Here is a 27194-nt window from a genome sequence, read left to right as displayed (position 1 = left end):
AAGAGAAGGAACACTAAGCAAATTTAAAAGTAAGATAACTGTGAAGTTTAATCCCATTATAACTCACCTCATTGACATTAAGTATTCACGTTATTAACCTCCCCAATATATATATTTAATGATTTCCCAATGCACATTTCTAAATCAGCCTTCAGCTCACACCATTTTCCCCTTCTCCATAAAAATGCTTTACACTTTAAACTAAATTACTTACAGTTCTCTGACTATATCATGCTCTTTTATAGCTGCAAGATTTATGTTTGCTTTTTCTTTTATAAAACTTTTCTCGTTTTCATCTTACTAACTTTAGTTTTTCAGTACATGGGTCACTTTCTCCCAGGAATCTCTAGATCAGCGGTTCTCAACCTGTGGGTCACGACCATCAGAAAACACATATAGCATATCAGATATTTACATTGCGATTCATAACAGTAGCAAAATTACAGTTATGAAGTAGCAATGAAAATAATTTTATGGTTGGGGTCACCACAACATGAGAAACTGTATTAAAGCGTCGCGGCATTAGGAAGGTTGAGAACCACTGCCCTAGATGCTCCCTTAACACTTGATTTACTTGTCCATTTCCCCTCTGTTCTCCTCGAAACCTCTTAAATCAAGGGCTATGTATGACTTAATATTATGTTTCAGTAAAATGTATTGCTCATGGCAGGTGTTCAGATGCTGGCCGAATAAATACATGCATGAGTCTGAGATATCAGAGCTGTTCCTAGAGGCCACCCAGGTGGCTTTGCATGGCACCTGTTCTTACAACACTCTTCACCTTCACTATCTGCTTCCTGCCTCTGCACCAGACTCATCTCTACTCTCTGCCCTCTAACACTCTCCATTCTACACATTCCTAACTACTTGCAGTTCCCAGAGCAAGTGAGGTTTTCTGCCTTACTCTGATTGATCTTCCTGGCATTCCTTCTTCTCATCCCTCTCTCTCCCTTTCACCTGCTCAGCCCAATCTTGAACCTCAGCTTAGCTATCACTTTATCTGACAAGCCTTCATTTATACCAAGACTGAATTTGTGACTATCCCTCTCTCCCTCAGGGCCCTATGTTCATTCTTTCATTGTATCTACCACACTATCTAGTAATGGTCCACTTTTGCCCATTTCTTCATTCGTTGAAGCCAGGGACCACACCTATTCCTGTTGGATTTCCACCACATTACCTGGCACATAAGTGAACAATGAATGACTAAAGTCTAAATTAGCAACCACATCCTTGGGTATGATTTTGGAGGTGGTAAACCTAATGCCTGCCACAGGTCTTCAGCTAGAAAACCCTGCTCAAGCACTGTTCCTGGTTCAGATAAGGAAATCAAATGTGTGTCAAGTGATGGAGAAAGGCTATGAAAAAGCTCACAGTGGAAAGGAAGTTCTGGAAATTTGGGGGACCACAAACCCTTGCACTTTTAAACTTCTCCTCAAAATCTCTCAGTTATAGATACTGCCCATTGCCAGATGCAATGTTAAAATACATACGATTTGGATTGCTGCTGTTTTGATTGCAGATTCGACACTGGGGGTCCCTGACGGGCTGCCCAGGCACATGCTCGACCAATTTGCAATACATTTCAGGTCCTTTCTCTCCACATGTTGCATTCGTGGTGATGTGCGCATTAGAAGCAAGATTCAAGACGGCAGGAAATAAACCTGAAAGAGATGGACAAATGAAGGTGTGTGGACCAGAAACAATATGATATGGTTTTGCTGCATCTTAAAATAAAATTAAGACAGGACATTTTTCAGATAGAAATCTATCAAAAAGAAATTATCAGTGATAAATACCTGACTTAAGTACAATACAAATAACATGTGCTTTCAAATGAACATTTTTCTTTGTGCATCTTTAATATGGAATTTAAAGCAATCTTCTTAATTTATTAACCTCTAATACTTAATTAGAAAGTACTGTCTCTAACACACATTCTTTAAAAATCTTTTGTTCCTATTATTGGCAAAAATCTCATTGAATAATCCATCTTCCATTTAAGCTATTATCTAGTATAGCAATTTTCATAGTGTGCCACAAGAATTTTTAAAGCATGCATTGCCTGACTATTCAGTTAGGGACACTGACCTCTTTCCCCTTAGATTGTGAAGTGCACACACACACACACACAAATATATACAATGACAATAGCCAACACAACAGTAGCCATTTGATGTGAATACGCTGTGCAGACCACAAATACATAGGTCATAAAATAGAGTTGCATCATATTGGTCATGTTGCATAATAAGTTTCTGTCTGATTGGATAATTCTTGGCAACAGAAATTCTTATTACAAGTATAGGCACCTAATTTTTTAAAAAGCCACGTTGAGCAAAAAGCGAAGGTAATTGCTATTATTATTATTTTGTAAATCAATCAAAATTATGCCTATTTATTTATTTTTAACGTTTTTTTCTTTATTCATTAAGGTATTACATATGTGTCCTTATCTCCCCATTGCCCCTGCACCCTCTCCCCCACTCATGCCCTCACCTCCCTTGGTGTCTGTGACCATTGGTTAGGCTTATATACATGCATACAAGTCCTTTGGTTGGTCTCTCCCCCTATGCCTATTATTTTTGTCAGATCAACACAAAAAATACATATTTTTGGTATGCTGCAGAATCTTAGTAATGAGTTAATGTGTGTCATGAGATGAAAATGGTTGAAAGTGCTGATCTAATAGTAAACTGTAACCACATGTAAAGATTTTATACAACTACGCATCTGTTTTTCATGGTCAATTTTTATGCTCCAATTATCATTTAATGTAAATGGTTACTGTAACTTCTTTATATCCAGACTGGGGGAAATAGAGAATGATTAAAGATTTTGGAAAACCATTCTTTACTGCCTCTGTACTATATATCATTATTATACAGCAATATCTTACCAGAAACAAGCAATCATCATCGTCCATGATTACACCAGAAATCATTTTTAGATAAAAATGAAAGTGTTTGGCTTCCTTAGAAACAATCTCAGAGCCCCATTTCAGTTCAGGGCTGGGAGGCCTTTCATTCCATATGAGAAGCCGACTCCGGCTTTTTATTTTCTGTGAATTACTGTCAATTCTGCTTCCTACATGTCTAGTATTTGTATTTGAAAGACCTCTTTTCAATAGTAAAGTCACTCATCATAAATCACTCTTTAACTGAAAGACTCATCTTGGAGCATTTGAGATTACAGATCATTTGACCCAAGTTATGTAAGGAACATGCTAACCCTTTAGGAAGTTTCTGTTCTGTACACGTGCCAAGTAGGTCTGTATCAGTTCAACCTCTGACAAAAAAGCCTTTTACTGACTAAATCTCATGTCCTGATGTTTTACTGAGAACCCTGGAGTTTTGAATTCATAAAGTGTTTTCTATGTTATCTTTAAAACTTAGCACATGCTGGGTACAGATTAACTACTCAATCCTATATAATAAAAGGGTAATATGCAAATCGACCGAAAGCAGAATGACCTGTTGCTATGATGCACACTGACCACCAGGGTCAGATGCTCAACGCAGGAGCTGCCCCCTGTTGGTCAGTGTGCTCCCACAGGGAGAGCACCGCTCAGTGTAGCAGCAGTGGCGGGAGCCTCTCCTGCCTTTGTGGCAGTGCTAAGGATGTCCGACTGTGCTAAGCTGTCAGTCGGACATCTCCTGAGGGCTTCCGGACTGCGAGAAGGCACAGGCCAGGCAGAGGGACCCCCTCGATGCATGCACAAATCTTGTGCACCTGGCCTCTAGTATATTTATAAAATAAATGAATTATAAATACTGGCCTCATAAATGTTTTTCTGCATCTTCTGAATAATAATCATATTAAAAATAACAATAATGCTCAGCCAGTATGGCTCAGTGGTTGAGTGTCAACCGATGAACCAAGAGGACATGGATCGATTCCATCAGGGCACATGCCCGGGTTCATGCTGGATCTATAGCGGGGGCATACAGGAGGCAGCCAATCAATGTTCTCTCTCTTCTCATCATTGATGTTTCTATCTCTCCCTTTCCTTTCCTCTCTGAAATAAATAGAAATATATTTTAAAAAAAAATAACAATAACAGTAATAGTATCCAGCATTAATGAATGTTTATAAAGTTCCAGGCACTGTTCTGTCAGGGACTGTTCTAACACTCTACATCTGCACGGACTAACTTGCTACACACAATGCATACATGAGATACGCACTCCTATAACCGCTATTTTGTTAAAAAGTTCAGCAGCTTGCCAAGATGACAACTAGCAAGCAGCAGAGCCGCGATTTAAGCCCAAGCGATCTGGCTCCAGAGCCCATCTTCTTAATCATTACACTACATGGTTTCTACCATATGAAACGGACGTATATCCATGCCACTTTGTGGTCATGGCTATCCTTAGAATTTCATTGAAAGAAACAGTAGTATAGCAAATAGCCCTGGCCAGGTGGCTCAATTGGTTGGAGCATCGTCCCTTACGCCAAAAATGTTGCAGGTTCGATTTCCGGTCAGAGCACATACCTAGGTTGCAGATTCTATCTCCTGTTGGGAGGCAACTGATTAATGTTTCTCTTTTACATTGATGCTTCTCTCTCTCTCTCTCTCTCTCTCTCTCTCTCTCTCTCTCACACACTTTTCCCTCTTTCTCTCAAATCAAGAAAAACATATCTTTGGGTGAGGATTAAAAAATAGCATAGCAAATAAAAATTATTGTAACTAATTATTATTAGTTATTATTATTAGTTATAACTAATTATTAGAATCTCTATTGCAATCACTTTCAAAACTTTCAAAGAGGTAAGTGAATTCATATGACCAGGCAACGCCTCAGTTCTCATCTAAGTCCCTCTTAGGGTCTCCCAAAAAGCAGCTTCCCAGTAATCTTCTCTCTCTTCTTTGATCTCCCCAAACTCACGGGTCTCTAAAGTCCCTCTCATCCCCCACCCCATCCCAATAGCCCTCCTGACTTTTACTTTTTTCCAGCTAAATGTTACTTGAGGTTTCCAATTTTTCTTTGTTTTCCAGAAGTTCAGAACTTACTTTTTTTTTACTTAAATGCAGTCACTATACAATTCATTCTTCCTGATAAATTGGTCTCTCCCAGGCCCCCAGATCATCTTTATGCTCCAACCCCATCTCAATGAGACATTCTGTTGATGTGATATTTCAGCTAATATAATTATTGGTCAGGAAAATATTAGCCATTCATGAAAATGTTATTGCTTTTATGAGGAAATGTAGAGTGTTTATAAAGGTACAGAATGCCCTAACCGGTTTGGTTCAGTGGATAGAGCGTCGGCCTGCGGACTGAAGGGTCCCAGGTTCAATTCCGGTCAAGGGCATGTACCTTGGTTGTGGGCACATCCCCAGTGGGGGGTGTGCAGGAGGCAGCTGATCGATGTTTCTCTATCATTGATGTTTCTAACTCGCTATCACCTCTCCCTTCCTCTCTGTAAAAAATCAATAAAATATAAAAAAGAAAGATTTTAAAGGTACAGAATACACAAAGATTATTTAGCTTTTTTAAAAAAGTTTTATCTGAGTATACAAGGCTATTGGAAACAACTTCAATTGTATGAAGTTTGTCAGGTGATAAATTTAAAAATAATTTGATCGTTCCCAGAGTGATATATAACATATCTCTCTACCTCAGATATTTTATTCTCTAGGCTGGGAAATGACATATGATTAAATAAATAAGGTTTGTCTATATGTCTTTCTCTTTTATAATATATCACAATTTTGCATTTAACTGTACAATTATTCCTCAAATATGTGTTGAACACATACTATGCCAGATACCATAAAAGATTTGGGAATAAAAATATCATTAAGACAGGCTTATTGGATCTTGAGCTGAAACTTGAAAGAAAAATAGAAGTTTATTTGGTAGAGAAATGGGAGAACAAAAAAGCAAACATACCAGGGAAAGGGGATAGCATATGAGTATAGACTTTATTCTGAGATCATACATGCCTGTTGAGTGACTGACAGAGTACTTGAATTTGTAATTGTTCTTGCCTCAGATTAGGTGATTGTGTGTGTGTGTGTGTGTGTGTGTGTGTGTGTGTGTGTGTGTATTCACATACTATAGATATACATCTATATGGAGATAGAGAGATAGAGATGGATATAGATAGATACATATGATTATACAGAGTATACATAATGGCATATATATATATATATACCATTATGTATATATAATGTTAGTAATTTGTGTTACTGGGATTTATTCTAGGTTTATAAAATGTTAATATGTAGTGTAAAAAGACATAGGTAGTGAGAAGAAAGATATATGCTGGGAATCCTGTTTTTAAAAGGCCAAAACTTTAGCTCATGTCTTGCTGGCATGTGGAATCAATGTAGGTAGTTCAGCCTCTTCAAACAAAGCAAACTTCCTTACACAAACACTGTTTCAGGCAGGACCCAACATCTCTCACCCTGTGCCAGGACATTGTCAGTTTTGCTCTATGATCTTTGTCTCCCCGCTCACCTCTGACTAGTCCTGAACTTGGCCCTGACCTTGGATTCTGTTTTGTAGGTGTGGGTAAGAGCCTCTGTGCCCTGCTTTGATGCAGGCCTGTTGGCTCTGATGTGAATTGAACAAGCCTGTACTTTCTTAGATCTGAGTAATCATTGGAGGGGAAAAAAAGGAGGAAATAAATGGCTGGTGGAAATTATCTTATTTTATATTGTATGTTCCACAAATATAAAGTTGATTGACATCTTGATATCCCCACAGAACTAAATAAATAAAATGTGAACAAGGTTACAGAGTTATAAAAGAATTACAGGTATGGAAGTAACATTGATTCAAAGCTATTTCATACTCATTAAATAATACGGTGTAATCCCAAGGTAACCCCACGGGGCAGGTTTTATTACTCCCGTTTTACAAATGAAGAAAGCGCAACTCAGAGAAGATAAACAAAATGCATAAAGTTATGAATTAGATTGATAACTAAAATCTGAGCTCTGCTCTTTAACTCAGATTTATCCTTAGTAGGCATGAAGAGGTGCCAAAACTTAGTCCTCAGTGAAGCTTACCAGTTTAAATATTTCATAAAAGAAATACTCAGTCCCCATGCCTTTGTTGCTTTATTGAGTTTTTTACTCATAAACTAAAAACATTACTGATATTTACTTTTTTGGGTCTTTCCATTGATTTGTTTCTGTTATGCTTATTGATCATGTATTTAAAAATAACCTTTTCTTAATTTAATCGCCTTGCTTGGTGATCAGAAAACAGTTGCTTATTGAAATTTCATCAGCTATTTTGCTGTTTATTTTTAAAAATCAGTAACATGTATTGGTCAGGGAAGGTCCCCAATTAGGTGTTAATGACCAATTTGAAGAGTTAGTCAATATCTGAATTTTTATTGACTCTTCAGCAGGGTATATTATCGATTGCAGCCCATTTTCATTATATGTTAGATCTATTAGGCTGTGCCTATTTAATCCCTTTCAAAAGCAGCAGAGCAATATTTATTGCCATATGGGTTATTTGGTTAAGATTATAAAAACATTGCAAGTGTAAAAGGGCTACAAATAGCTGGCGAACCTTTATAGAGTATTGATTTACAGCCTCTTATTCAACTTGAGGTCATGTAATGATAATGACATAAAAGTCAGTCATCATTATCCATACTATTATAATTGACTTGTTTCCCCCTGAATAGTACCTTGACTAAATAAACTGTTGGATTTGTGGCTTAAAGAACAAAGTCTGAAGAAAACATAAATAATATTTATTTTCCATGTTATACATTTTTATTAAAGATCTAAATATGTACACCATGTAGATAATAATATCTTTGTTTCTGTGATATGTATATATTTAGTAAATAGACAATCTGCAAGAAGGCTGTCTATATAATGTAAAAAATGAAAATTTTGCTACAATATGGAAAACATTTAGAAAATTCACCACATTTTTATTGTTTTTATTTGGATATCTTTATTCTATAAATGAAATTCATGCATGAGGCAGAGGGCATTCCTTAGCCCAGCCTGCACCCTCTTGCAGTCCAGGAGCCCTTGCTCCTTACCACCCACCTGCTCGCTGCTCTTACTGCTCCTGAGCCCAGCTTCTGGCTGAGCGGCACTCCCCCTGTGGGAGCGCACTGACCATCAGGGGCAGCTTCTGCACTGAGCATCTGGCCCCGGGTGGTCAGTGCGCATCATAGCAACCAGTCATTCTGGTCCTTCCACCATAACGGTTGTTTAGGCTTTTATTATATAGATAAGCTTGCTCAAATACTGTAGTATATTTATACAAGTTTTCGTGATTTCAATGATCTGCATTTTCAAAACCCCACAAATCTGACAAATGACAGGAGCATTTTTAAACCTGCATGTGAAGGTTCTACTTTTAATAATTGTGGAGTAGCTTTTATTGAACCAAGCCTCTCACTGATAACAGCTATAAAATATTAACAAAATATATTTGTAAAAAACCCAAATATCTGAAGACATTGGAGACCAACCCAAAGAAGATAAGCCAGAAGGGATGTGTATGCTTAGAAGAATGAAGATATTGGAAGTGCTCCAGACTGCATCATGCAAAGTGGCTAAAAACTCAAATAGAATACCACAGTTTTAGTCTTTTTTTTTTTTTTTTAAACTGTCTTAAAGAACCAGAATACAGAACTAAGAGCAACCACAGCTGCTATAAAGTGAGGAAACAATACTGGGAGAAACCAAGCCACAGAAAGAGAGCCTCAAAATATATGTATAAACTCTTCCCGAATCCCTCACTGATGCCAAACCTACATATGTCCTACCTGTGGTTGGCAAACCGCGGCTCAAGAGCCACATGCGGTGCCGGGAGCCGGTCCATCCTTGCTGTTTCAAGGGACCTGGCATATATGGCATACTGTTCTTAATATGCTTGCTCACCTTCTTGGCACTATGTGTTTTAACCAAGGTCTCCGAGAAAGGTTGTTTCCCCAGGTAGGGATTTCCCCCTGAAGTTAGGGAGGGAATAAAACCTCTTAACTAAGTGCCAGGCGGGTAATTAATCACTTTAACTATGAACAATCATGCTTAAGCTACATAATCTTTACTCCCTGGAATGGAGATAAGAAACGCCCTAACCTTTGTAAAAGAGATTGATAGGATTGAATCAACTGGTATAAATACAGATGTAACAAGACAGAAAGACTCAGAATTTAGGAAACAGAACCTAGGCACAGAACCTACACAGAACGTTCTCTAGAGACAGAAGAACTTCGCTGGAGAGAACATGGCAAAAGATCCTGGACAGAAACTGGCCTCAGAACCTAGAGACAGAACCTAGCGAGAGAACATGGCAAAAGATCCTGGACTGAACCTGTCTACAGAAATTGGCAAGAGAACCTGACTAGAACCTGGTGACTGAACCTGGCTGGAGAACCTGGACAGAACCTGGCTGGAGAACCTAGCAAGGGAACATGGCTACAGAACCTGGCTGGAGAACCTGGAGAACCTAGCAAGAGAACATGGACACAGAACCTGGCTGGAGATCCGAACCAGAACTTCGCTGGAGATCCTGAACAGAACTTGGCTGGGGACCCTGACAAGAGAACCCGGCTATGATGATCACCTATACACTGCCTCCGTGTCATTCCTTCTTCGCCGACTCCGTCCACACCTTTGGGGACCCCTGGACCTTCTGGGGCTGGACCCCAGCAATGCGGCTCTTTGGCCCCTTCAGTGAGGCTCTTCCACAAAATACCACATGTGGGCGCGCATGTACAGTGCGACTGAAACTTCATGGCTCATGTGCAGAAGTTGGTATTTTTGTGGAAGAGCCACACTGAAGGGGCCAAAGAGCTGCACGTGGCTCGTGAGCCGTGGTTTGCCGAGCCGCAATTTGCCGACCACTACAGGCCAGTGGTTCTCAACCTTCTGGCCCTTTAAATAGTTCCTCATGTTGTGACCCAACTATAAAATTATTTTCGTTGCTACTTCATAACTGTAATGTTGCTACTGTTATGAATCGTAATGTAAATATCTGATGTGCAGGATGGTCTTAGGTGATCCCTGTGAAAGGATCATTCAACTGCCAAAGGGGTAGCGACCCACAGGTTGAGAACCGCTGCACCTAGGCAGATCTTAAGTATCCAAGTTGGTGATAAAACAGAGATCATGGTTATTGTATTCCACAGGAAAGACAATAGTTTGGAGTTGGAATAAAGATAAGTTAATCAACTGGTGTAACACAAAAATGAAAGATAGGTAACTGTTTTTCAGAAGAACATAACAGAATCCCAAGTTTCTACAATATATCATTCATAACATCCATAATGCAATAGAAAAAAATACTATACATACAAAAGAAACAATAAAATGCCACCCATATTTAGGAGAGAGGCAGTGAATAGAGACCAACATTAATATCACCCAGATTTTGGAACTAGCACAGAAATATTTTAAGCAGCTTTTATAACTATGATCCAGGATAACTCAAAATATATTTATAATAAAAAGACAAATAGGAAATCTCAACAGAGGAATACAAACTACAAAAAAAGTACTGCATGTGATTAATAGAAAATTGTAGTTAACAGATGTGTAAATAACCATGAATATAAATCAATCAACTTTTCTTCTAAGTTCTCTAAATACATATTAATGTTTAACAAAAAAATATGTATAACATCGCTTTGGTGGTGGGAGCAATGTATTCTGATTTAATACATACGGCAATTGTAACAAAGGAAAGGAGGGTGGAGAGATCATATGTATTTACCTATATATTTACAAGGTTCTTATGCTTTAGATTAAGTGGTACAATATTGAAAAGAGTGACAACATCAATGTTTAAGAGTTTGTGGAGCAAATAAAACTCTACTTCATTGTTCTTAGGTGTGTAAATTAATATAAGCACTTTAGAAAACAGGCATTTTTAGATAAATTTAAACTCAGACCTACCTCAGGACCCCAAAATCCCATTCTAAGGTAACTACCCAACAGAAATGACAGTACATGTCCATGAAGAGACCTATACAAAAAAATATTCATAGAAACTTTTCTCATAATAGTCAAATCTGGAAATAACCTAGGTTTCCTTCAATGGAAGAACTGATACAGAAACTATGATGTACTCATACAATGGAAGACTACTGAACACTAAAATGAATCAAACTACTGATACTTGCCACAATAAGATGACTCCTAAAAGTGTGATGCTAAATAAGAAATGTTTTACAAAAATGAATGCATATTCTATTATTCATTTATATAACTTTTAGAACAGGTAAACCTGATCCATTGGGAAAATAATGGGGGGAAAATAGTTGATTTAAGGGTAGAGATTAAGAAGAGGCATAAATAAAATTTCTAGGATGATGCAATATTTCAATAGGAGTTCATATAAAACAAATATATTCATTTTTAAAACTTGAATGTTACCCTCAATGAGAAAATGTTACACCCAGTATGGACTTGAGCATTTAAGTGTAGGCAAATCTTACTGTAAAAAAAGGAAAACCATATTGAACTCTACTTAATGATATCATGATTAAGTGCTTAGGCATGAAGTTTTCAATGAATCAAAGTTTAACATAGATTTATGGGTAGTTATGTACAGATGTTTATATGTCTGATAAAACAAATACAGCCAGATGTTAATTTTTAAATACAGATGATAAGTATATGGGCATTTATTATATGATTCTTTCAACATTCTGTATGCAGGAACTTAATAAATTTTTTTATTTCAGAGAAGAGAGAGGGAGAGAGAGATAGAAACATCCATGATGAGAGAAAATCATTGATCAGCTACCACATGCACACCCCACACCAGGGATCAAGCCAGCAACCCAAGCATATGCCCTGACAGGGAATCGAACCATGACCTCCTGGCTCATAGGTCAACACTCAACCACTGAGCCACTCCAGAACATTTTTAAATAAAATTTGGCAAATAATCTATAGAAATATTATACATATATGTATAAGTATAAATCTATTGTACGGGTATGTGCACACATGTGCACAGTATATGTGCATTTTTGTGAGTTATCTCATTCTTTGGCTTTCATAAATTATCAATATCAGTAGCAATAAAATATTAAATTCACATTTCTTAAATCAAATGTGAAAAGTTCTTGGAAACTACAAAAGAAAACCATCTTTTCAATCCCATTCACAATCAGAAGAAGGAAGCAAAATAAAGCACTGGGTAAGCAAAACAACTGAAGTCCCTTCAGGACACAGGCAGGCCAGAAATCAGCAGGCGGTTCTACTTTCCTGATACAGCTTTCCAGTTCATCCAGCTTTTATTTTATAAAAATGGAGAACTTTGACTTAGAGTCATATTTAATACATAAGTGTTGTCTTTTGAAGAATTACAAGTGAGTCAGAGAGACTTGTGTCTAACTACAGCCGTGGGCAAACTACGGCCCACGGGCCGGATCCGGCCAGTTTGAAATGAATAAAACTAAAAAAAAAGAAGACCTTACCCTTTTATGTAATGATGTTTACTTTGAATTTATATTAGTTCATACACTCCATCCATGCTTTTGTTCCAGCCCTCCGGTCCAGTTTAAGAACCCATTGTGGCCCTGAGTCAAAAAGTTTGCCCACCCCTGGAACATAAGAGCAAGTGATCTGCTGTGTGGCGGGTTCCCTGGCCTTTAGGCAATGATTCTCAAGGTGATGAACTCGAAAGTGGTTGTCTGACAGCACAAACAATGCAGTTCAAAGAAGCATAGCTACAATTTTACAAATAAAGAAAATAATTCCCAGAACCTAAAAAGCACAGCTAGTTTTCAAACACAATTATTATAATCCCAAATGAATTGTAATATTAAAGAGACATGCTGCCTCACTCCCCTCTCTGCTCTACATGGAAATCCTTTTTACCTCCTACATCATTCCTGAGCTTTATGCCAACTAGTTCCCCTGTCCCTTCCATAGTCACTCACAGGCCAACTTCCATCACAGTTTTACAAGTCCTATAATTTATTTTATATTTCTGCATTTTAAGAAGCATTCCTTCACTGTTTTTAGTGTAACTGAAGCCTTAATTTCCTCTGACAATGACACTTTTGCAGATTTTCCCAGTGGATCCTAGAATCACTGGGAGGGGGAAAGTGATCTCCTAGCTTCCACACGTGGCTTACAAATCAGTTCCTCTTGTGAATCATAAAGCCTTTTTTTAAGTCCAAATCACCCACCACATGCTCATGTCCATTATTGACTGGCTTCATGAAGACCAACTACAAAAATATTGGTAACTGACGCACTGCTAGCCTTATCCCCTAAATTTCTGCCACTCTTACTAAACAGGTGAATATAGCCCTGAATTAAAAAATGTTATTCCACAAAAACTAGAAAATGGTAAAAGGTATTTTTGTCTTTCTCACCATCCTAAGATTTCTGCTTCCTAACTTTTTATCTCTAGCTTAACATTATCTATCTATCTATCTATCTATCTATCTATCTATCTATCTATCTATCCTTTTGTATAAGGATGTCCTATTCTTACCTTACCTCTACTGCAAAGACATCCTACCTAACCTCCCCTGCATGACTCCACTTCTGTTCATCTTTCCCACTGCCAGAGAAATCATGTTCTTAGAAATTAAATTTGATCCTGTCAGTTTCTTGTTTAAACACCTCTGTGCATTGCCTGTTGCCTATAGCGTAACAGCCAAACTCCTCGGTAATCTAAACATTTATAATCAGGCCCTCAATCTACCTCTCTAAACTCATCTGATTCCAACATCTTCCATGACTACTTACACATCCAGTGTAGTGATATTTTACTGTTTACAAACATACCAGATGCTTGAAAGTGGTTTTTTTGGTCATAATATTATCTTGTCTGTTCTTTAGAATGCTTCTCTTTTCTTCCTTTTCTTTTTTCAAACATGGTCATCGACTCGTCTTTCATGACCCAGCTCAAATTCTTCCTGCTCTGTGAAAGTGCTCCCTGACTTTGCTACACAGAATTTGTTATTTCCCTCTTGGTGTCTACACAGTACTTAGTTGATATTTTATTATAACCCTCATCACACTGAAACTTTAATATCTTTTACAGTGGAACTCTCACCTATAACATTACTGAGTATAAAGATAATACTAGCTAATATCTACTAGCACTGAAATTTAAATTTATTGAGTAAGAGTAAATACATGCATTTGTGTCATCTTTCTGCAAAGAAATCTGGCACATAAAAGCCATTAAACTAATCAGACTATTAATTTAGTGGAAATGTACTTAGTGGAAATTTAGTGGAAATGACCTTAGTACTATAGGTCAGTGAGATGATTTTTTAAAAAACTAAGCTATTTGAAAAATGTAGTAGAGGTTTATCACTTCCTGGCATTCCAGACACCCAGCCTCCATTTCTATCATTGGGTAATTGGCCTTGTATGTAGCACTGAGGGTATTCAGTCCCCTACCTCCTAACCAAAGAAATAGAGGTAAAGAGATCTTTCTTCTCCGCTCCCTTTTGCATTTTGGGCATGTACACATGACTTCGCTGTAGGGCTCAGAATGTTGGGTACTTGAAGTACAAGATTGCGGTGATAAGGAAACTAAGATCATGCTAGTGAAAGATAAACTAGCACCAGTCGGGGTGGGAGAGAAAGAGGTGACAGCAATGTCTGCAGAGGCGCCTTGACTAGCTTATTCAGGCAGTGAAACCTAGGAATGGCCTTGAGGTCTGTCATCTCCTGAGCCTGGTTTTCAAATCTTTCCAATGATTCTGCAAGTGATGTGATCTATTTTAAATATATTTCTTCTGTTGGTGATTTCTGTTGCTTGGGGATCAATTAGCTAAATGGATATAAAGATTATACCACCATATCCACATAGCCACATACACACATAGCTACATACCCACATAGATACATACCCACTCATATGCAGAGAGAGAGAGAGAGAGAGAGAGAAAGAGAGAGAGAGAGAGAGCTACACAGTGAAGAGAGGAGAGGAAGATCAAGAAGGTAACATTATTATAATTGACTAAAGAATAAATAGGTATACAGTTGCTTCTTTTATACATATTTAGGGTAAAATATGAAGGTACAATAGAAGTGGCAACAATCACAACTTCTCACACAAAGACCCAGTGCCTATACAATGATCATGATCAGAAGTGGCCACAGTGCCACTTTAAAAGTTATGTTCCTTTTTAGTGACTGTTTCCCTCTAGTTGTGTTTTTGTTTCAGTGGGCTTTTTATTTAGAATACCTTTAACTGTAAATCATCATTTTAAAATGACCATGATTTAACTCATGTATTTAAAGAAAATATTTTAATGTAGTCTGGCAAAAAAGAATTTTTAAGTATATTTTCTTATTTTCATCAGTTTAAATATTAAACTAAATGAATATTGTAGAGTTTCTGCCTTCATTGTCTGTGCCTTGTGTATTATAATATTTTTATTCATAGTCATAGATAATGACATATGTCTACATATCGGTATATAGAATATACTTATTTTAATTTCACAAATAATGTTTCTGGTTATTATCTATCATCCAGCTTGCAAAGACCCTCATTAATAGAATTGATAACAGATGGTACTGAATATTTGCTATGGGAAAGTCATCAGTCAATAACACAATTCTCTTTAATATATTTGGTTTTAATAACTTTTAAAAATCATAACCTATTGTTCACAACAATACACTACACTTCTCCCTCACTCTCCTTTTTTATTTATTTTTTCTCCCTCTCCTTCTGTCATCCTATCTTTGGTACACAATATTTCCCCTGCTTGTTCATGCCAAGCAGCTATCGCCTCTCAAAAGAATGAGAAAACTGTTTGAATGTTTCTAACTTTCCATTTCAGTATTCTCTGTCTATGGAGCCTTTAAAAAAAATTTTCATGCAAGCAAACGGAGCTGTTTGCAAGTCCTTCAGCATCTGAAAGACAAAAGCGAACCTGACAATTTAAAATGTTCTAAGACACATCAAGAAAGAAAGGGAGATACTTGTCTGTTGAAATTCTGAAGGAAGTGGGTGTGTAGGAACAACACGTCGGCATAAAACAAAAACGGGACAAAACAAAATGTTGCTGCAGGGACTCATTCCCAGCTGTGCTCTGCAGGGAGCCACTCGGCGCTCTTGATCCATGATGCAGACGAAGAGTTTTATAGAACTAGAAAATCAGTCCAATTTGAACTAATAGCCGTCCAGACACAACAATGATTGTAAGCTGGAAAAAAAATATTGTTGAATTCAGTTGTTCAGAAGCAAAAAAGAAATAACAACAAAAAGCAACAAGAAGAGCACGTATTCTGCTAACTCATGTTTACAGGCCTTTCAAACTTGTCTCCTACTGTTGCTTCGTTCTGCCCTTTTCAGTTTCCAAAATAAAAGGATATTTGGGGATGGGGGTGGGGTTTATGGGTGGTTTGGTCTCCTTTCTTCTTTTGTAGTCGGAAAAAGTAGTCCATGGTCCTCTGTGGAACTAGTTTTTAAAATACTTTGTTCTTTCCAAACAGATTAAGAGGAATACTTAGGTATTTTTTATGATGATCAGAAACAAACCAGACATAACCATACTTCAATGGATCTTAATCAGGGTTTGCCTACAGAATATCAATACTTACTCTCCATAGCAGACATTCTGACTAAAATATAGACTATGAGGACCACTGTGAACTCAAATGCCATTGTAGCCACTTGGCCCAGCCAAGTAATATACGATTTTATTTAATTCCTGACAAAGGACATCATTGATCTTATTACAACAGGATTACAATGTAAATTTTCAGTGGCCTAAAACTTATACACATGTAAGAAAATAACTGCCATGATAACCCATATTTCTGGTGCCAGAAGAGCATAACAGTGCATCTCTACAGCAGTGAATTCAGGGTAGGCATTTGTACTAAGATTCCTCCAAATATTTTTTGAAAGCAACTCTAACCACCCAATGTTTGGTAAATTGAAGTTGACCATGCTACCTCTCACAAAAGATAGAAAGAGCTATAGACACTTTCTGAAAAACAAAACAAATACAAAAACAAACAGAACAAAAACAAACAAGTTTTACAAAACATCATCTCTATGGCTAGATTGAATAGATTATTTATCTAATTTCGGATGCATCTCCCATAATACAGGTCCCCACTACTCTCACTTCCATTATTTCTATTATCTGATGGGCACCGCTCTAGTCACAACGTTTTCAGTCCTTATAATTTTCATGGAACTATAGAACTCTTACCCACTATCCATTTAAAATTAGGATAGTCAAACTGCTTTTTATGTTTTTTTATGTACCACCTATAAAACAATATCGAGGCATCCTAAAGGTTTTCAATACCAGAGGATGAAAAATAATTATTATACCTGAGCCCTTATTTAAAATGTTCTAACATCAGAATACCCAGAACACGCACTGAGAGGGTGGCACTAGGGGAGAAACAGACTGCTTCCAAGCTTCTCCACACTCACTTCATCAATATCAGCAGAACATATGTTCAATATCTGCTCTCTTCTGCCTGGCTTCCAACACTAAGCCTACAAGCTAGATGTGTCTCTGGCAGGTCTGCCCGAAAACTCAAAATGAGAAGTAAAAAAGGCAAAGGAGAGGAAATGCAAAAAACACTTTTTTAAGTCACTGTAAATGAAATCATAGCCTTAATTAGGCAATTACTCTACAACAGAGTTGTTTGTAATATAGAAATACATCGAAAACATTGTGTCTGCTCACAATCCAAAATATGAAAATAAACCTGTAATAAATCTCTAAGCTAATGGCTCTGCAAGGAGCATGAGCTTATATTTACATCCCTCAAATAAAAATATCAGAAGGGGCCCGTGTAAGCTCTGGTGCATGCAATGGCAGCAGAAAAGAGACTGTCCCCATGGGCCCTGCTCTTTAAGGACTGCTAGACAATTTCTTATCTTCAGTGATGAAACATACATAGAACAACAACAACACTGCTTTACATTGTGTTTCTCCTGATTTAAAAGACCCAGACAAAAGGGAAAAGGAAAGTTATACTCATTAACTTGCTCTTTTTCATTTGCTTTTATCAGTTAGATTTAGAGTTCCTTGGGGCATAATCTCAGATCCTTTTCTCATTTCATTCTCCTCCCCAGATAATCCCTTGCACTTTTAAACCATTTACATACCATCTGCATAGGCAACAATTCCCAAATTATATCTCCAGGCCAGATATCTTTCAAAAGCTCCAGGCTTACTTATCCAACTGCTGGGTTGACACCTCCACTTAGATGTCTCTTGAGCATCTCAAACTTAATCTACCCAAAACAGAGCTAATGATTTCCAGCATTCCAGTACCACTGTCATTCTCCCATCTCACCCCTCCCCACCCCCAAACAAACTACTCCTAGGTTCTTTCTGGCTCAACACATTCTACTTTACCCACGCAGGATCCCATACAGAAAACTAGGAGTCTTTGCCGATGCCAGTCCATCACTAAATACTATTCTAACTCCAAAATTATTTTCAAGTCTATCTGCTTCCCTCCAGCACCACAGCCAGAACTCGAGGCCACATTACAAGCATTTAACATCTGGACTCTGCAATAGCCTCCTAAACAGATTCCCGTTTACCCTTTGCGTTTCTTCAGTCCATTTTTAACAACATGGATTTTCTTATGATGTAAATCTCATCAGGTCACTCCTATTAAAATCCTTGACTGGATTATGATTGCATCTAGGTTAAAATTCAGAAGTATTATCCTGGTTTACAATATCCTCCTCTCCTCACATTCAAAGACTACTGCTTTTGAACTGTTTCTAGAACAAGGTTCTGCCTTTTTCCTCCTCAGGACATTGCCTAAAATCCCTGCTCCTTAACTTCCCTCCACTCTTCCTACCTTCCTATTTTTCACAAGCGTTTCTTCATTATATCATATTTCCTCCGAGCTCTTCCCTTACCCTTTCTGAATAGTCCCCCATCACAAGCCCTAATTATGCCTCACTTTTCTTGTGTATCACTGATTGCAATGCACAATCCTATATAATAAAAGGCTAATATGCTAATCGACCAAAAGGCGGAACGACCGGTCACTATGATGTGCACTGACCACCAGGGGTCGGACGCTCAATGCAGGAGCTGCCCCCTGGTGATCAGTACGCTCCCACAGGGGGAGTGCTGCTCAGCCAGAAACTGGGCTCATGGCTGTCGAGTGCAGCGGTGGTTGCAGGAGCCTCTCCCAACTCCACAGCAGTCAGATATCCCCCAAGGGCTCCCGACTGTGAGAGGGCGCAGGCCAGGCTGAAGGACCCCCCCCCCAAGTGCATGAATTTCGTGCACCAGGCCTCTAGTTTTGTATAATGATCATGTGTCCAAGTCTATGCTCCTTGATGGAATGGGAGCTCCATGGTTGTTCTGTTAATTTTGGATTCCACTGTACTCTCAGAGCCTTTGCCAGGGCTGAACACGTAAAGGTGCTTAAAAATATTCTCCAATGAGAAATTCATCTTAGAATGTGGGACATAAATTGTGTGCCTGTTTGGAAGAAGTGGAAAACCTCCCTTTTGTTAAAATATGAAAAAAAATGCTTTAAAAAAACCCACAGATATATTTCTTTGATGTTTTAGTGGCTTGACAACACAACAATGTTAGCATTAATGACTAAAACAAGTATTTTCTTAAGATTGTTGTGTTAATTGTCTTCTTAAGCCCAAATTCCTACCCTCTGAGTACTTTCTCATCTTCTGTTTTAGAAAATATATAAAAGTGTCTTCTGTGTTTTGTTGTGAGTCACTTTGAATTCTCTCTGTGATTAAGTTGGTTTGGTTGATAAATCAAACATTAGATGGATTTGAATGTGTTTCCTAATACCCAACTCTCTTCTCCCCCAGCACACCCCTCAAAAAATAAAACACTGGAAGATACAAATATATGGTTCTAATAAATACAATGTTAAAGTTATGCTCACCACTGGGCTGCTTCAGGAACTTTTATATTCCATTATCACTTTCAAATTGTATCAGGTCTTAGCCTGATCCACAGAGTGAAGACTTAGAATGAGAGATACATAAAAAAGAATACTTCACAGCTGACTCAAGCATCTAATTCTGTTTTATGCTTTAAAAACATATTCTATGACGCTTCAGTATATCTATGGAAATACTTGTTTTATAGACAAATATTTTTTTGAAGTGAGACTTGACAGTGTTTATAGCAAAACACTTTGTTCTCTAGCAGCTGTTTGAACATACACATAAATATGCAGAAAAACTCACAAATGCTCTGCTCTTATAAATACTTGATGTGAAAAATCAGCATTTTATAGTCATTCAGCCTAGTGTTGCTAATAATAATTTCCATTTACCAAGAACATATAAAACTCTCAGATATAATGAATTTTTATCATAATTTTGTTTTAGCCTCTTACCAACATTCTATATGACCATTAACCTGTAAGTTCCTTGAAGATAGTGGTCATAATTTATTAATCTTTTTATTCTCATTGAGGATTAGAGTCATAGGCATCAAATATGTGCTCAGTAAACATTCATATAAAAGGTAAATGACCTCAGAGATTCTGTGAATTAATTTAGTCACTAATTCCAACTTCTTAAAAAAAAATACTGCAAGAAGTAAATATATTTGTTCTAATTCAGCTGATCTGTATCAAGCAAACAAAATCAAAACCAAAACCAGGAGTCTTTGTCACAGGGTATATCTTGTAAATGATTGAGTAATGCAATTCATTGGTCATAATAAATATGTAGCACTGAATGTTTCAAAGTACTTCCACTTAGCCTGATTCTCACAATGCAACTATGATAGATGGGATAGACATATATTATCTAAATTTTATAGATAAAATAATTGAAGACCAGCAATGACAGATAATTTCCTAAATCTGGAACTTGTGTTTTTCAAATTCAATCCCAGTTCTTCTTGGACTATATGTAACACATATTCATTGAATTCCTCTAACTGTCCAGGCACTTGGCTAGGCAGTAATTATACAAGAATGAACAGAGCAGTTAAGGGCCCTGCCTTAACAGAGCTTAAAACAGTGCAAGAGAATAATATGATAGAATATTAGAGATAGTAAATAGAGGACCAGAAGTATGGGTTGACAGTAGGCAGCAGGAGAAAAATTTAGAGATACTCAAAGTAAGTCTGGCCAGAGTTCAAGTCCAGTGGGTGAGCTAAGGTAAGGGTGGATCAAAGTCCAGAGAAACCAGATTCAACTAATGTTTACCTTATAAGCCTACACAAAGATCTGGAATCTAGGTTTGGAGATAAAGAAATTAAAGAGAAGGGTCTTAGAGAAAGGATCAGATGCTGAGTCAACTGCTGTCAAAGGGGAAAATTCTATATTCTAGCCAAGAGCCAGTGGCGGATTTTAGCAAGCAGCCCTGAGCCAATGGCAAAGGCAAGAAGGCTCTATACCTGGTTGCCCTAGAAATTTGAGGAAGAAGTGACCATGACACTCCTAAAATTTAACTTATGATTTTTAAAACTAGAAAATTAAAAAAAAAAACACTTTCAAAATGTGATCAAAAGTAAGTTACTATGCACCTGCTTTCAAAATGTGAACAAAATAAGTTACTACTACTCACTAAAGCCATTTCCAAAAGTTTCCCTTGATTTTGAGGGATCTTTTTTTCCCCCCCTCACAACTTATGTATTTTTTTTTCACAACTCATGTAATTTCTCACAACTTGTGTACTTGAAAGCATTTCTCTTTTCTCCAACCATTTGTAGGCATTAAGGAAGTAACATCACCAGTTTTAGGCTCTTTAATAACTTCAGTCCCTTTAAATTTTCTAATTTTTCTTTAGACTTCCCCAGAATAAGACCATTAAAGGTATCCGTATTACAACAGTTTCTATATCTTTAAAAAGTGTTTTATCTTTACTAAAGTCAATGAGTTTGGGACACAAATAGAGAGTATAATTCTTCGTAACATGGAGTGGTTACTAGCTGTCCACACCGAAACTTACCCAGTTCCTATTCCTGCGTGGCAATCAAGTTGATGAAGTCTAGGCTATGTATTAGTGGGGATGAAGGAGAACATTTCCATAATGTCCAGGGATGATAAGCTTTTGGAATACCAATCGTACAATAAGTATGATATCCAGATTCAACATTCTTTCTTGCAGAAGGTCTTTTACCGCTCTTTAATTAAATATTCCTAATGAGTTTTCCTTTTTAAAAGTATCACTCTACTAAAATTCTACCCACTTCTGAGTTTTTATAAGCCACCACACGATACACTCTTATTTATACTCTCTAGTACTTTAATTGCATGGTAGTTAGAGCTCTTCATTTCTGCTGGATAATGAGCTCCCAGATCACTACGGTATCACAAGCTAATTTTTTCTCCACAATTGCACAGAGTAATTTCTTCATCATCTTGTTTTAGTGTCATACGGTTTTTGCTTCCAGAGCAAATTGCTCTTCAGTTTTATACATGAAGCTTCTGATTTCTGTCTGCCCATTTCTCTAACTTGTTCTCTCCTTGTATTTGAAATAATATTTTATCTATTTTTGTACTACTGGTTAATTTAACAATATAGTGTATCATCTAAAATCATATCTAGCTAGTATGCCCTGGATTATTTTGGAAGTGAACTATATATTTGGTGAATTTAGTCATGACAAGACAGTCAGAGATTGGTCATTTTTTCTTATTGATACTGAATTTTGTGAATGCCATTAGGCTGGCTTATGACTAAAAATTTCTGGTTAGAGTAAAATAGCCCAAAAGATAATGATTTTATTCAAAATATTAAATTATTCATAAAGAGTTGATAATACTAAGAGATTAAATTCAGACACACATAAAAGATTAAATTTAAGGACCATATTGATACCCTCAGGCTACAAAATTTATCCAAAACTCAAGAAGGTCAACTTATTCAATGAAATGTTTTCAGCGTATATACTCTAAATCTTAACTGCTCCCAAGCACGTTGAATAAGAGAGTTAAATAAAAATTTCAGAATGTTATATATTGCTTGGATATAATAAATATGCCCAGTAAAGTGTTATTTTTAGAGATATATACTTTGTCGACCCTGTGAGTAATGGAGCAAGCTTGTAAATCATGCTTATGAAGCTGATAGCTATAGGGCTTTAAAATTTCTAGATACTCATAATATTTGTTTATGTCTCTATCTCTGTAAGCTAAATTGAAAGTTTGTTTAATAATATATGTTTTTAATGTAATGCTGGACCAAAAGAAATATTAAAAAATATTTGATAAATGACTTAATTAATGCACAAATGAAACATTACCCACCTCATCTATATTGTGTTAATCTACCTACTTTAATTATTCTCCATTGGTTTAAATTTAATGTTTTCTTCTAAATCAGCTCAAAATACATCCTCCAGATAAAAAATTCCCCATCCTTTCCTATTTACCAATTAGTCTATATTATATATTAATTTTAAAAATGTTATTTATTTTATTCTTTTTATGTAGATGTTGTTATGAATCTCCAGAATGCCTAACATATCAATAATGGCATAGTTAATGCTCAAAAGTTTTTATCAAACTCTTTCATTCACCTACAATGTATAAACATATATATATATCATAAACACACACGTGTGTGTGTTTGCGCACGTGCCCACGCACATCTCAGCATATAAAACCTATTAGCTGTTAGCAGAAATTTTCTACAAATAAACAGGCTACTACGTAAGGATTCTAATATATTCATTCATTCACTCAGCAAAATTTATAAAGTGCTTAGTGTATATAAACAAGGCCAACCTTAGACCAGTCACCATGGAGTTATTAATTTCTGCAACTCCCTCAGTGTCTAGCTAGAACCTTGCACACAATTAAGACAAACTCAGTCAATAAGAGGATGAGGTCTCTCTCCTCAAAGACCTTATTTATTTTGTACAGCTACTTATAAGATATTTTGATTCAACACAGGGCGTTATTACTGAACAAAAGATGTGTATTATTTTAAAAATTTTTAATAGTAAGTATTAATTTTATGTTCTCTTATACTCAGAACTACCTGGAATTTTCCACTTTGAAAAATGTTCAAATTTAGCTATGGCTAAGTAGAGAAAGTAAGGCCTGAGCAGATGGCTGTCAAAACACCAATGACTACATACCATGGCAGAGAACTTGCACACAAAATTATGCAACTTGTTACACAGTAGACTTCTTCCATGTAAATGCCAAGGGACATCTGGCTTGAAAACTCTGCAAAAGCAATTTGATGCTATTCTATATTTGCTCTGTCTTCCACGAATATTAAATTATACCAGCATCTGCTAAAATCCTTGACAGGGAAGGCTGTGTCCCCAGAACCATTTTAAACCTTAGTGTTTTACTTTTCACCATTAGAAAACAGCTGGAAGCTGAATTCTGACGTACACAAAGTGTATCACCTATATGACTGATGTTTTTGGAAAATAGAATCTTTATGTCTGAAAGAGTTAATGCATCCTCCATTCACAATATATTATCCTTCCTCTAACAAAGCACATGTATTCTAATTGCTTGTAAACAGCTATATTCTTAAAGTTTTTTCCTAAATTTGTAGCTACTAAATTCATCTTTGCTGTTAGTTTCAATTTTATTGGACATTATGCAACTGTCTAATGAAAAATGTTTTCCACTGTGATACTTGCAACAGTAAAATATATTTATTTTAATTAGAATGTTACATAAATTAACAAAGAAATCAATCTTTTACAAATTTAGTTAATACAGTTTGTATTTGATTAGCCTAGATATTTTTATTGGACTGGATTTATTTATTTGTTTGTTTTTCAATTACAGTTTACATTCAACATTATTTTGTATTAGTTTCACATGTACAACATAATGGTTAGACTATCATATACTTTACAAAGTGATACCCCTGATAATTGCAGTACCCATCTGGCACCATACATAGTCATTATAATACTAGGGGCCCAGTGCATGAACACGTGCACCTTAAAAGGAACTGTGGGCCGTGAGGCTGTGGTAGGCATAGGGGCAGGTCTCAGCCCATCCTCTGCACCCCCGCCTGGCCCCTCCTACTGCAGCCCCAGGTCCCCTGTCGGCTGGCAACCCCACTCCAGCCTCCGCCACTCCCACACGCTGACAGCACTGGCCCCACTCATACCCGCTGATGGTGTGGAGCGATTGGGGCTGGCACCATCAGCGAGCGCGAGCGGGGCTGGCATCGTTAGTGGGTGTGAGAGGCGGCTGCTGCTCTGATCGCCCCTCAGGAGCAGGGGGAGGTAGAGAAGCCCTCAGGGGCAATCAGGGCCGGCAGCCACCGCTCACACCCTCTGATGGTGCCGAGCGATCGGGACTAGAGCTGAGCACTGGCAGCGGGTGCGAGCAGGGCCAGCTCCAGCAGCAGGTGCGAGTGTAGCTTCTGTGAGTGCCGGGTGGGACTGCAGCGTGTAGGAGCAAAGAATTTTCAGTAACCACCAGAGTCTCGCCCTGATGACAGCGACCCGCGCCCTGCCTTGGTCTGGTGCGCCCGCTCACCTGCTCCACCATCCCGCCGCGGCTGGCACCTGCCGTGTTCCACCCACACCCCCTGGTGGTCAGCACATATCATAGCGACCAGTTGTTTGGTTGTTCTGCCGTTCGGCCTATTTGCATAATAGCCTTTTATTATATAGAATTATTGACTACATTTCTTTTGCTGTACTTTACATCTCCATAACTATTTTGTAACTATGATATGAAGAGATGCTCAATATCACTAATTATCAGATAAATGTAAATTAAAACCACAATAAGATATCACCTCACACCTATCAGAATGGGTATCCATCAATAAATCAACATACAACAAGTGTTGATGAGGATGCGAAGAACCAGGAATCCTCATGCACTGTTGGTAGGAATGCAAATTGGTGTAGCCACTGTGGAAAACAGTATGGAGGTTTCTCAAAAACATTAAAAATAGAACTGCCCTATGACCCAAAGATTTCACTTCTGGGTATATAGCTAAAGAAACTCCAAACACTGATTCAAAAGAATATATGCACCCCTTTGTTCACTGCAGTATTATTTACATAGATACTTTTTATATCTGGTCACAGTACCTTCTTCACTCTGCATGAAAACAATTGATATAATTTTAATTTCATACTAGTTTTTATCCTATTCCATATCATATTAAAATATGAAATTATGAACACATTTTAGATAAAACAGTGTTCAGAGAGATTAAGTGAAAGGCATTTTTGATAAGATAAATTAATATTCAAATTAAAACAAACTGTAGTTGATGGCTAACTTGATACACACAAAGAAATACGAGATAGTTGGCAAAATTTTGTATGTGCGAGTTTGTGTGCAGGTGTGTGCAGGGCAAATACATTACTGTGACTGAATCTGCACTGCCTGATAAGTGAGGCATGGTTGGAAAAGGATTCTTGGCTGAAAAAGAGCAAGTACTTTGTTCCACTAAAAAGAAATCACTGTAAATTTTCTGGTGTCTCCATAATGTAGTCAGAATGTTTTAAGTGTAATTTCCTGAGCAAAAGCTGCCACAGGTATATTGTACCCTGCCTCCACCCTGACCACAGAGCTCACATCACTGCAGTTCAGCAGCTATGACATTTCCTATTTCCCATTTAAAAATGTATGAATTTGCACACTATACTGAAAGCAGAAAAAATGGTTTCCTTGATTTAAATTTTTTCAATTTAATTTTAATTCTGATATGATTGGTCTCTTTTCTCCATGGGCCCTTCTTAGGTATGATTTCTCCTTGACCTACTAACAAAGCAATTGATGAAAAAAGTAATTGTAGCTATATTAAAGCAAAATGTGATATCCCCACCTTTATGAAAAATAATTTCTCAGATCACTATTTCTTTAAAAAAGTCCTTAATGATAAACAAAATTCATGATTTAAGCTTTTGATTTTTTAAAAAAATAGTAGACTATGTATTAGTACATACTCTTTTTTAAATTTAGTTTATTAGGGTGACTTTGGTTAACAGGATCATATAGATTTCAATTGCATATTTCCATGATGCATGATCTGTACACTGCATTGTGTGTCCACCACCCAAAGTAAAATCATCCTCCAGCCCCAAATATTTAGCTCCCTTTACCTATACCTACTGGTAACCATCATACTGTTGTCTATGAGTTTTATATTCCACATATGAGTGAAATTACGGTTCTTTTAAATCAAAGACAAAGTAATCACTTTTATCAGAAATTTACTTACTATACAAACAAGCAGGAGTAAGGATTGCTTTTTTTTTTGTAATTGGAAGTGAAAGGTCTACTTTATGCAAAAATAGCAGAGATGCACATTTAATTTAATTTTTCA

General features: G+C 37.1%; 1 protein-coding gene across 2 annotated transcripts in view; it reads right to left on the bottom strand.

Annotated features, from left to right (window-relative positions):
• The window catches only part of LAMA2 (laminin subunit alpha 2), a 484581-nt gene that overhangs the window by 363439 nt on the left and 93948 nt on the right, over positions 1–27194 (bottom strand). For both annotated transcript variants that reach the window (XM_059700294.1, XM_059700292.1), the window contains exon 2: positions 1494–1664. In XM_059700294.1, the coding sequence (XP_059556277.1) occupies positions 1494–1664 (171 nt within the window). The remainder of the gene's footprint in view (positions 1–1493; positions 1665–27194) is intronic.

This window comes from Myotis daubentonii, chromosome 6 (assembly GCF_963259705.1).
Source record: "Myotis daubentonii chromosome 6, mMyoDau2.1, whole genome shotgun sequence".
NCBI classification, from domain to species: Eukaryota; Metazoa; Chordata; class Mammalia; order Chiroptera; family Vespertilionidae; genus Myotis; species Myotis daubentonii.
Note: the sequence above shows the minus strand (reverse complement) of the source record. Positions and strands in the feature narration are given on the sequence as shown.